This window comes from Stigmatopora nigra, chromosome 2 (genome assembly GCF_051989575.1).
Source record: "Stigmatopora nigra isolate UIUO_SnigA chromosome 2, RoL_Snig_1.1, whole genome shotgun sequence".
NCBI classification, from domain to species: Eukaryota; Metazoa; Chordata; class Actinopteri; order Syngnathiformes; family Syngnathidae; genus Stigmatopora; species Stigmatopora nigra.
In genome coordinates, this window is record NC_135509.1 from 14,791,386 (window position 1) to 14,803,019 (window position 11,634).

Below are 11,634 nucleotides of genomic sequence, written 5' to 3' on the forward strand. Positions count from 1 at the left end.
ACATACAAACTCCACACAGTGAGGATACCTGGGATCGAACCCTCAATCCCAGAACTGTGAGGCCGACGGACCAACCCCCATTGTTTTTATTTATGCCTATTTTTGTAATTTTTAAAATTATAATTCTAAAATTACATTTATTCAGAATGTCAGTTTTTTGAAATGTATTACTTTTTAAATTGTTTACATTTGTCTCACAGTCAATTTTTAGGACTTTGAAAAATAAAAGATTAAATACATTCTTGCATAAAGGGATTGTGTTCCGGTTTTATGATCACTTGTTGCCAGGCAGAATCCACATGGTTCTACTGTAACAATAACAAATGATTAAGGCTTTATAGGCAATATTATTTTTCAGTCAACATGGACCTAAAAAATTGTGTTGTGACTAAAGTCTATAAAAATGAATATTTAATTTGAAAAGGGAAACATGCACAGTCTGGTAAGATAATTGCACATGTCAAATTTGCTCCTTTTTGTAGCTGCGTCATACAAATAAAACTCTGATCTGAATGTGCAGAAGCAGAAACATTTATTTAAAAAACCTCCAATTTCTAACAGCCCAATTTCCTCTACTTGCAGCACCCCTTGAGTGAATTCATAATTTTAGTAGTCTTTCTCTAAGTACTGTACACACTTTGAAAAATCTTTTCAAATCAAAATATTATGAAATTCCTCAGTAACAATTCTCTTCCTGAGTTCAGAAATGTAGCCAACTGTCGCAACACAAATCACTGATTCACCGTCATTTGATTAAAGTGCAAATGTTGCTTTTGACCATAAAATAAAAGCATTTATTTCATCCATGGGGTAGCTGGCGAGTAGGAAAATATCTATTTCAGTTGACTCTAATAACAAAAAAATATCATTATTTTGCAATAAAAAGCAAGATGGCACCGAATTGCTCGTTAACCAATCGGCACGCACAGAAGAACTGTCACACGCATTCACACCTATCTGCAACTTAGAGCAGTGGTGTAAAACATATAGCCCGGGGGCCAGAAGGCGCCCGCAAGAGAGTCTAATCTGGCCATGGGGTTGTTCTGACTAAAAGGCACATTGAGGTTCAGTCACCCTGGACATATAGAATCATTTTTTAAAAAGAATTTTGGACATGGGTGCCATGAAACCAGAATTTTTTGAGTTGTGTGATGTCCAATTCACTTCAAGTGACTATGAATGCATCTTTCAATCCCATTGACAGCACTAGATGTCCAATCTGTTTTAACTGGGTGAAACTTTTTGTCCAAAAATAAACTGCTCCTGCCCACATGAGGTTTAGTTGGCATGAATCTGGCCCACGAACCAAACTCATTTGTTCACAGTATTTACTTCCATGCATGTTTTAGGAATGAGGGAGTACCCACAGAAAAGCCATTAGAGAGCATGTAACCTCCAAACATAAGATTTAAAAACGGCAACCCATGAACTGTGAGGTAGATGTGCTAACCCTCCAACTTTGTGCTGCAATAGGTACTTATATATAGCTTTTGTTGTTTTTAAAGAAAATATTAAAATATTTGACTAAAATGAAGACCATTACCCATATGATATGACAAAAAAGCCACCCAAAAAATCCCTTCAGTACAAATATAGGCACGTGCCGTGATGCCAACTCATACCTGTAGACATGATTTCAATTCTAAGCCTCTGTTTAAAGTTTTTCACAGATTCTTATGCCTGAAGGCCAAGTCTATTTTTTTGTTGTTTTTAGGAGAATGTGGCAGTGAGAAGGGCCTCTTGCTGCTGATGATGAAGGGTGCCAATCCCAACAGCGGGGGCCGGCAGAGCAGGTCGGCTCACTAGGCGTAGCTGAGAAGACAAAATTTGGATGTGTTTTGTAACCTACTTTCGAGCTCGCGGGATAAGACGCTCACCTTGCACGCCAGCTGCTTCTCAAACCTGGGCGCCACAAAGGACCAGGGGCCCATGTTCTGAGGTTCCTCCTGGCTCCAGATAAACTCTGCGGAGACATAGACAGTTCCAACTTCTAAATAGTAGCAGCAAAAACATGTGTTTTTCAACAACAAAAAGTAATTTGTGATTAGGAAATTTGACCCGATATCAATGGAAAGTGATGCAGAAATGTTCAAAAATAAACTGATTCGTACATACTTGAAATTAACTTACAGCCTGCCATTTATACCAAATAGACACCTAATTGATTTTAACTGGGCTGTGAATGAACATTCCAAATTTAGAAACAATTGACTGCCTTAAAACTTCGAGCAGATATCATAAATGTTTTATTGTTTTGTTAATCTTATAGATGAGATGACCCAAGTAAAATTTCTGGGTGAAATGGCCATTATGATGAAAGCAATCCACGCACACCTGCTGATTTAAAAAAAAAACGAATTGAGATTAATTTATTTCCTGGTGAGATTTTCCCATCACTTGAGAGTTTTGCTCTATTAATGGAGTGAAAAACGATGCTAGTCTTCTAATCACATTTCCACCTATTGCTAGTTGGCTCTAGAATTGAGATTCCCGGCTCGGACAGGGAGTCATTTTTACATGGACATACCTTTAGCGTTCGTATACTTATTAAGTTCTGCCTGGAGAGCAGCCAGCGGGAAAGGACACAGCTCCTCCAAGCGGATCAGCGCCGAGTCCTGCATGCCTGCAGCATCCCTCTGCTTCAGCAGAGCGTAGTAGTGCTTCCCTGAGCACAGCACCACTCGCTGGACTCTAGTCAAATTACAAAATGGATTTTGTAATGGAAGTCATTCAGTTACCAAGAATGTAAATTAATAATTGAGCATATCTAATCAAAATCCCTAGCAAAACCTTTTACGTTTCGAAATTATGAGTTTTTGTACTTTTCAGGTGAGACCGATGTATCCCCCAACACGGACTTGAAAGATGTTCCTGGTGCCATTTCTGCCAAGCTGGATGCAGCCCCCTTAAAAAAAATAAGGGACAGTCATTTCCATGAATAGACATTTTGAAAAGCTCACTTGAGTGAGGCACTCACGGAAAATCGAAGCAACATCTTGGGTCCGACCACAATGAGAGGTTTGCGGAAATTTCGGATCATCTGGCGCCTGAGCAGGTGGAAGTATTGAGCCGAGGTGGTCGGGTTGACAACGGACATGTTGACCGTGTCACTGTCCACGCCCTCTTCCTTACTGTCACACATCTAAAGGTAGCAGAAAAGCAGCCAGTTTGACCTTTCATAGGGCACTTAATGAACTCGTTGGCTGTCATTGGCGCTAAACGTCCAACCCATTTAGACTGTGGTATGTCAAAATGGGTTGAATATGTATTATTTTCAATGGACAACAATAGGCTAAATACTATGAAATCACAAAAAAGAAAATTACAATAAAAATCTGAAAAAAATCTACTTATAAATGTTATTGGGAGGCGTAAACAGAGATGTTCTTAAATGTATTAATTTAGTTCTTATTAATTCATAAGTGTAATAATTCCTAAAAATATCTAAAATCATGTTAAATATATATATATATAATATATATATATATATATATATATATATATATATATATATATATATATATATATATATATATGCGTACATACACATATATATATATATATATATATATATATATATATATATATATATATATATATATATATATATATATATATATATATATATATATATATATATATATATATATATATACACATATATATATAATGTATGTGAACACTAAGTCTTCACAAGTTTTTTTTAATGACCAGTCATAATGGATTGGCTGTCCATCACCATCAATGTCAGCCAATGAGTCAAAAACTATTGTCATTGTGGTGTATTAACCTGCAAAAAGCGCTCCATGCGACAGGAGGAGTGTTCAGGTCCAGCTCCGTCGTAGCCATGAGGCAACAGGATGACCATCCCGCACTGGAGCAGCCATTTGGCCTCACCTGAAAACAGCAAATAGTATCTGCATCCAAAACTGAGCACACTATGGAAAGAGGACTATAATTGAGCGTACCTCCAGAGATGAACGTGTCAAAGATGATCTGAGCACCGTTGAAGAAATCTCCAAACTGAGCCTCCCAGATGGGCAAGAGCTTCGGCTGAGCGATGCTCATGCCGTACTCGAATCCCAAGACCGCTTCCTCCGACAGCGGGCTGTTACACACCTGCAAATTACAAAGAGAATCATTTTATGAAACATGCATGGAATTTTCTATCTGGTCGTCAGAGCCACTCTTGCATTACAACAAAATAGCCACCATGACAAAAAGCATATTTACAAAATAATGTGTATAGTAAGAACGGCACAAGCCAACAATATAAAGTGACCATTAACTAGGGTTACATTATAGTCACAATTATGCTGAAATATAAACGTGTTGTTATCATTTGTACCTCGAGGAGCCCTGTCTGCTCAGGGCTGATGTGATTGAGAGGAATGAACATGTCATTAGTGTCCTGGCAGACAACCATGGCATGCCGCTGGCTGAAAGTGCCACGCCCCACATCCTGCCCACTGATGCGAATGTTAAAGCCTGCAAAGATGACGAGAAATACCATCAGCATGTACAGACAAAAGAGGTGGAATAGCCTTCTGAAAGCAGATTGTCACCTTGACAAAGGAGGGAACCAAAAGCCAAGGCCTCCGCCGTGGACCAGTCCAGTTTGGTGCCTTCTTCAAGCTTTTGTAGTCGAGCCTGAGCACAAAATGTATCATTAATATCAGCGATTCACTTCCAAACCACTGTTAAGTGGGGGGGAAATGGTATACAATTAGTCCGAAAATAATTATCCATTCACTCATTTTCCATGCAACTAATGTATACTATATAGAATATATCTATGTTCAGCTCCTTACACCAATTACATATAGTTATGGGCAGAATTAATAACGGTACAATCTCTATAATATGTACATGAATTTTACGTATTTGTGATTCTGGCACAAGTATCGCTGAATAAAATGACCTGAACATAATGTTGAAGTGAGTTCAAATTTTCTTTAAAAGACATTTTGTTAAGTGCAGAACAAAGCATTTTCTATTATAATCATTCAAAATTGCATGAGTACCTAATGTATTTATTTAGTTATAATTGGATTGAGTTCATGTGACATATATGTTAAAACATTATTATATTGCAGTTACATATCTTTTAAAGTAACTTATTTTAGTACATCTAAGATAATGTGAATACCCTTTAATAGCTTTAGGAGAATTAAAGACAGAGGTTGTTATTTGGGGCTATTTCACCAAAGGTAACAGTTGTTAGCTCACTTTTAGGAAGTACTGGAGTATATCCTGGAGTACTTGAAAAGAAATTAGGGAGTATTTGAGTACATTTAAGTGTATTTAAGACATTTTAGGGTTGATTTTTGCTATTGTGCGGTCTCTGGATATGGAGGTTGTGTGCGTATACCTGTGCGTGAGTCTTGACTAGATGGCTATGCAACTGGATGTGCTCCGATATGTCCACAGACTTGGCTCCGACGAACTGCAGGAGTGGGACGGGGACGCCCGTGTCCCAGGAGGTGACTCGGGCCTGAGGTTCCACCAGATCCCCCCAGCGGCCCTGCAGGTTGGTGGGTGGGGGGCTGTACACAGTCATATTGGCCAGCTTGTCGTTGAGGAAGGCATAGTACTCCGTTTTGATCCGGCTGCACTCGGCCTCCGTCATCAAGCCCTCGGAGATGAGTTGGTCCGAGTAGGAGTCCGGGACACTCGTTCGGGACCTGCGGTTACATTTTCAGTCATGTTTCAAAGAGGACACATTCAAGAAATGGCTTGCAAGTAAAGAGTGTGATTTTTCTAAGTGGTGTTTAAAAGGGGTGGGACAATTTCATATCGCCAAAAGGCAATTTGGTTTGTTTTGTTTCCCTAATTCACTCAAGTAGAGCTCTGTTTGCACTTGAATTGGAACTCAAAACTTGAAAAAAATGATCTGATGTAACTCAAGAAAATATGTGAGTTGGTCAAGTCATGAGGTTGCTACAAGTCATGGTAAGAAACGTCAAACTGCCCCTAGGTATGGGTGTGAGTGTGCATGGTGGTCCGTCTCCTTGCCCTGTGTTCGGCTGGCCACCAATTTAGGGTGTCCCCCGCCTCTGGCCCGGAGTCAGCTGGGATAGGCTCCAGCTCCCCCGCGACCCTCAAGCAGTTCAGAAAATTAGATGAGATGAGATATAGATCTACTAGATTTATGCAACAAAAAACCATGAAAAATTCCTGGAAAAGTGCACAAGTCATTCAATATAGATTAAAAATAAAGCTTAACTGACCGGATGACCTTGTACATGGCCGGGTTGGTGAAAAAAGGCTCATCTAATTCATTGTGTCCCCACTGGCGGTAGCAGATAAGGTCCAGAATGACGTCTTTCCTAAAGCGCCGCTGATACTCAACAGCAAGTCGAGTGGCCCGCACCACCTCTTCCGCGTCGTCGCCATTCACGTGGATCACGGCGCAATTCACCATTTTACCTAACATCCGTGGAGAAAATGAGAGTCAGGTGAAGCAGTCTTTCAACATTATCATGTTAAACTGTTTGCAGCTTTGCTATATTGCATATTGCCATCACCATTGTGCCCGTTCTGCCCATTTAAAAAAAAAAAAGACAATCGGACAAATGGACAGAAGACGAACCGCAATATAGCCGGGAAACACTGTAATCATAGATTTCATTTGTTATAAGGAGACCATATGACTGACCAACATCGCTGCAGTATAAAGAAGATCTCCCTCGCTCGGATGGCGTGGTATATCCCACTTGGTTGTTAACTATCAGGTGGATGCTTCCGCCTACTCTGTAGTGAGGAAGGTTGGAGAGGGTCAATGTTTCTGGAACGATCCCCTGACCGGGAAAAGAGCCGTCGCCATGGACCTGTGGACAGAAAAATTGGTATTACTTTGTTATTTTCTCATTAAAAATAAATCACTTTAGCAATTATGGTAATTATAAGGGATAAAGATGACTTGAAAAAAATAGTAGTCGCAGGTTATTTTTTGTAAAATAAATGTTTTTGAACCTGTGTCAGCTTCCAATCAGCAATAAAATCACTATCATAAATTTCGACATAAAAAAATAAGTATGAAATAAAATTTTAAGTCATCTCAAAAACGTAGCAGACATGCTTTTGTAAATGAGGAAATTGAATAAGGAAAGGGGCAAAACTGTAAAAATGTGCAAACGTAAACAACAACAAAAATCATTTCCAAGCTCTGTTAACTGTTAACTGCATTGAAGGGTCCTAACCAGGCGCTTAGTCGGCTTAAGTCTTAATATGTACAAATCCCGCCTCCTAACCTGTAAACAGACGACTTGGTCCCCTGGCTGGGCGTCCTCGTCGGGCGAATAGTCGCCCTCTTTCCTGAGCTGCTGCCTGGCCCGCGTCTTGCCCTGAGCTACGGGATTGATAGCTTCCAGATGCGAAGGGTTGGGCAGCATAGTGACGTGAAGCGGGGTCCCCGAACCCAAGTCCAACTCCACCGAGGACGTCAAGTGGGACAGCACGTCCCCAATGGAGGGCGACGTGTCGGGAAACTCGCTGAGGCCACGCATTTTACGGAACATCAGCTGCAAGTTGAGAGATAATATTTAGATTAACAGACAAGTTTGCAAGGACTCCTAAATGTAACAGTCATCAACAACAGTCTTGGTTTTTACCTCTGGTGGGAACTTTAGCAATCCCGTGAGAAGGTTAAGTCGTCCCCGGTGCGGCATGCCGATGACGATATCAGTGACACCGCTTTGGGCCGACTGGAGGAAAAGCTCGTGGAAGAAGCCCATCACGCTCTCCGCTCCTTCTCCACCATAACGTTTCACCGTGGAAAATTTGGTTGCCAAGAAGTGGTCAAATTCCTAGAGTGAAAAAAAAAAACCGATGTACTTCGTAACTCTTAATTGAATCAAAACAGCAATACAGTTTTTTCTTAGACTAGCCTTTAAGCCATTATGGTGCTCCTGATTATTTTTGTTCACTTAAAAAAAAACACAATAAAGACGAGTCATCCACATACGTGAATATTACATTTTGGGTAATGTAGGCCACAATATTAACATTTGATCTTTGATTAGTGGCGTACTGTTATCAATCATTATTATATTTTTGATATTTGTGAAAAACAAAGACCAATGCCCCCAACAAATCTGTGGGGAAAAATTGTTGATTCAATGGACAACAGTACTGATTTTGTTGAGAGCAATTCAGCAGGTTTTTTTTCTACATTTCCCCAAAGTAAAATGTAATTTTCTGCACCTCTCCCTATATTCCGTGGACTGTTTTGATTTCCACAGTGTTGAAATCAGCAGTAAATTCCACAATCACAAAGTAGCTACTAATATGCAATTTATGAATTTCCACAATTACAATTGAATGCTAAAAAAATGAAATAGATCAAATTAATTAAAACTGAAATACACTAGCATTGGCAGCCAAAGAGGTGATAAATGAGCAAGTCCAAAGAATGGGTCTGACCTGAGACTCCAGCATGAGCTTTGCTAGCGCCCTTCTTTCATCTGGAGAGAAGGTTGTAGTCTTGAGCTCCTCAAAGCGGTCAGCCATCCATTCCCTTTCTTCACTGCTACTCAGCTGAGTGGTCTCCACTGACAAGTGCCCACAGTAGGCCTTCTCTAGGTATGCCTGGACCTCCTCAACTGAGGCCTCAACCTTGCCCAGGTGACGTAGGCCTGCAAAAAAGCCAGAACGAATGCGTGAAGGCAAAAAATACATTAAAAAACATCGGATTTCCAATAGTTTTCCCCTTCTGAAAAAAAGGAAAGGCAGATGACAATGACTTCACACATTGCACGCCAATAAAAATATTTTCTTCAGTTTAATTATGTAAGAACAAAACTGTCACTGAACATGGCATGAATGAAATGTCCTTGCATACAGTATACACGGCAATGGGTCTGTAGTATAAACAATGGATGTCAGCAAGCAACAGAAGACACTTAAGCACGGGTACAAGCTACTTCTTGTATATATATAGTAATTAATACAAACGAAAGGTCGTGAACCTGCTAAACCAATGACTGACTGCCTCTATGATGATATTTTTTCTAAAAATACTGAAACTATTTACATTAACAGACATTACAGTTTGCAATAAAGTCATGCTTATAAGGATATTATACGTAAAAATGCATCTTCAGTTCAAATGTCTTTAAAATTGCATTATCATAAGGCAGTATGCTGAAAGGAATTGATTTTGTGTAAACATTTTGAAATGTACAGTAATTCAGAGCAACCTGAAGTGTTGAGCTGTCCATTCAGGGTGCCTGTAAGCATGCTGATTTCAGGAACGCTGTCCATCACGGGCTTTTGTGGAAGCAGTGGGTTAATCTTGGCCAATTTGTGTCCATGTGCTCGGTATGCCTCCACCAAACGTGCCAGGCCGTGATCTGAAAATCAAAAAAAAAATAACACTTAAGACGAAGAGCTTTGGTCAGCATTACTAAAGATTTGCAACCTGAAAAAAAGACCTCAAAAATTAGAAAATAATTTTTGGGCAAAAACAATTGCATTTTCCTGAGGATAACTTCCACATGAAGAGTTAGTAAACAAAACAGCAACATGGTTGGAGGGTTGAAATGTTTTTGTGTTTGAACCGAACCAATGTGTTTATTTACATTTCAGCCACCAGTTAAGAGGATCAGTTAAATTCCAGAAGATAATTTGCTTCTAAAAGTTGGTTTTATTTGCTCTCTCTTGGAAATGGTTATACCTAAAGACAAATACATGAAGCACAGAATCTTGATTTTAGTGCATATTGATTGTGCACCCATTCCACTTTAGAGAAAATTTAAATGTGCCCTAGGTGAGTAAATGTGTGCCGCGTTGCGTTTGTACAGTTTATTAATATTTATTAATGAGGGGAATTGCAATCAGCAATAAGGGGAGAAATTGGTTGAGGTTGACAGGTATGTAGATTAATCTCCTGACCAACAAACGAGTGGTTAGCGCGTCGGCCTGAGTTCTGGGGTCAGAGGGTTCGATTCCAGGTCTGTCCTCACTGTGTGCATGTTCTTCCCGGGCTTGCGTGGGTTTTCTCCGGTCACCCCAGTTTCCTCCCACATCCCCAAAACATACAGGGTAGGTTGGTTCAACGGTCACCCTTTGTCTCCTGGTGCGCTGTGATTGGCTGTTGGGATAGGCTCCACAACAACGCGCGACCCTTGTAAGGAAGGTGGTTCAGAAAATGAATGAAGGACTGTTTCCATTGATAACTATGGCACAGCCATATTTTGAGATCATTGCTATTATGAATATCGTTTCGCAAATCGTATCATAACGGGTTGAAGACAGACGTTCCGATCCCTCTCAACAAGTATGTGTGCTTGCCGTACAGAATGTACAAATTGTTAAAACTTTACAGATGACATGATGGCTGTCATAAACATCAAAGTTAAAGAATATGTAATGTGTCTAGATTCGTTCAAGTGGCATTGCCTGCAGGTCAAATAATCCGTGGCGGAGGCTGACCTTGATTCAAACTCGCGATGGAGTCATTCAGCAAGTTGTCATGCCCGCGAGACTGTTTTGGACGGTATCCGTAGACGCCTCTCTGTGTGTGGTAACAGCAGACAGTGGCCCGGCGAAGCACGTCAAGCGGCATCTTTTTCGCATAGTTTTTCAGTAATAGAGTCGCCGACATGGTTTTAAAGGGGAAAAATAAAAACAAATCAAGATTGGGGGTAAATTACTTGAGAAGGACGGAGGCCATACTGCCAAGTGGCTCAGACGGGGGAGGAGGAGACGATAGTGGGCTTTGATTGGACGATGACGCGGTAGAGAAAATGACAGAACTTCCGGTTTTTACCAACGGTCTGAGTTAATTTATCGTAGTACAGTTTTTATGTTACTTCAACATTCAACATTTTTAATAAAACAGGACGATTTAAGTCATGGGCGAGTTGTTTTGATTAAAACCAACACTTCAACAAATATCGCGCACGTGCCAGTGATGACGTCATGGCAACAAGTGCCAAACGAGATGTGATGCATTCCAGTACCGCCAAATAATGTTAACATTTACTTATAATTTCCTTTCCTTCCTTTTAATTTTCAATAAAGTAATGTATTTACGCACAAGCGATGACACCAGGGCAACAGATGCCCACTGCCAAACGAGTGATGCGTTCAGGTTCTCTGAAATAATGTAAACATTTAAATAATCATAATTTATCTGCTTTTACTTTTCAATAGTTATGTCTTTTTATTTTGCTGTAATTCATACAGATGAAAAGCCTTATCTATGTGGGCTACTGATGAACTATGTTGGCTACGTACTCAATTACTATTTATTGATTATTTGTCCTTTTATTTGTTATTCGTGCACTTCCCTACTTATGTGATTACATTTTTATTATTACTTATTTATTTGTCTGTTTGTTTGTTATTTATGCTCTTTGTGAAGTTTTAAATCTCATACTTGTATCATGGCAAAAGCATCCATTATTATAAATGATACATAATTGATCTTATTTCTTTATTAACTTAATTATCAACTATTTATATATGTCTAAAATGTCTTTTCCTGTGTCCGTATTCTCACCCTCTTGCTACTGTGACAGTGAAATTTCCTGAATATGGGATGAATAAAGTTTTCTAATCTCATCTAAATTCATCCCAGATGAGATAATTTAATAAATTGACACCAGAATGTAATTTTTCTGATGTCTC

The 11,634-nt window shown here is 39.6% G+C and overlaps 1 protein-coding gene across 1 annotated transcript; it reads right to left on the minus strand.

Moving 5' to 3' along the window:
- Window positions 1–509: 509 nt before the first annotated feature.
- LOC144193262 (2-oxoadipate dehydrogenase complex component E1-like) lies at window positions 510–10,677 on the minus strand. Its single transcript, XM_077712048.1, has 17 exons — window positions 10,435–10,677; window positions 9,201–9,353; window positions 8,425–8,636; window positions 7,614–7,808; window positions 7,254–7,523; window positions 6,659–6,830; window positions 6,231–6,429; window positions 5,372–5,684; window positions 4,566–4,650; window positions 4,349–4,488; window positions 3,969–4,119; window positions 3,791–3,897; window positions 2,978–3,142; window positions 2,823–2,905; window positions 2,528–2,691; window positions 1,878–1,963; window positions 510–1,812 (listed from the first exon to the last, which is right to left on the minus strand). Exons 1-17 carry the CDS (start codon window positions 10,604–10,606, stop codon window positions 1,711–1,713), a joined length of 2,769 nt encoding a protein of 922 aa, XP_077568174.1. The 5' UTR covers window positions 10,607–10,677; the 3' UTR covers window positions 510–1,710.
- Window positions 10,678–11,634: the final 957 nt, after the last annotated feature.

Coding starts and splice junctions, on each gene's coding strand:
- LOC144193262 (XM_077712048.1), bottom strand. CDS start 10,606: ATGTCGGCGACTCTATTACTGAAAAACTATGCGAAAAAGATGCCGCTT. Junction 7,809..8,424: donor AGCTCATGCTGGAGTCTCAG/GTCAGACCCATT, acceptor TTTTCACTCTAG/GAATTTGACCACTTCTTGGC. Junction 3,143..3,790: donor GCATGGAGCGCTTTTTGCAG/GTTAATACACCA, acceptor TGCTACCTTTAG/ATGTGTGACAGTAAGGAAGA.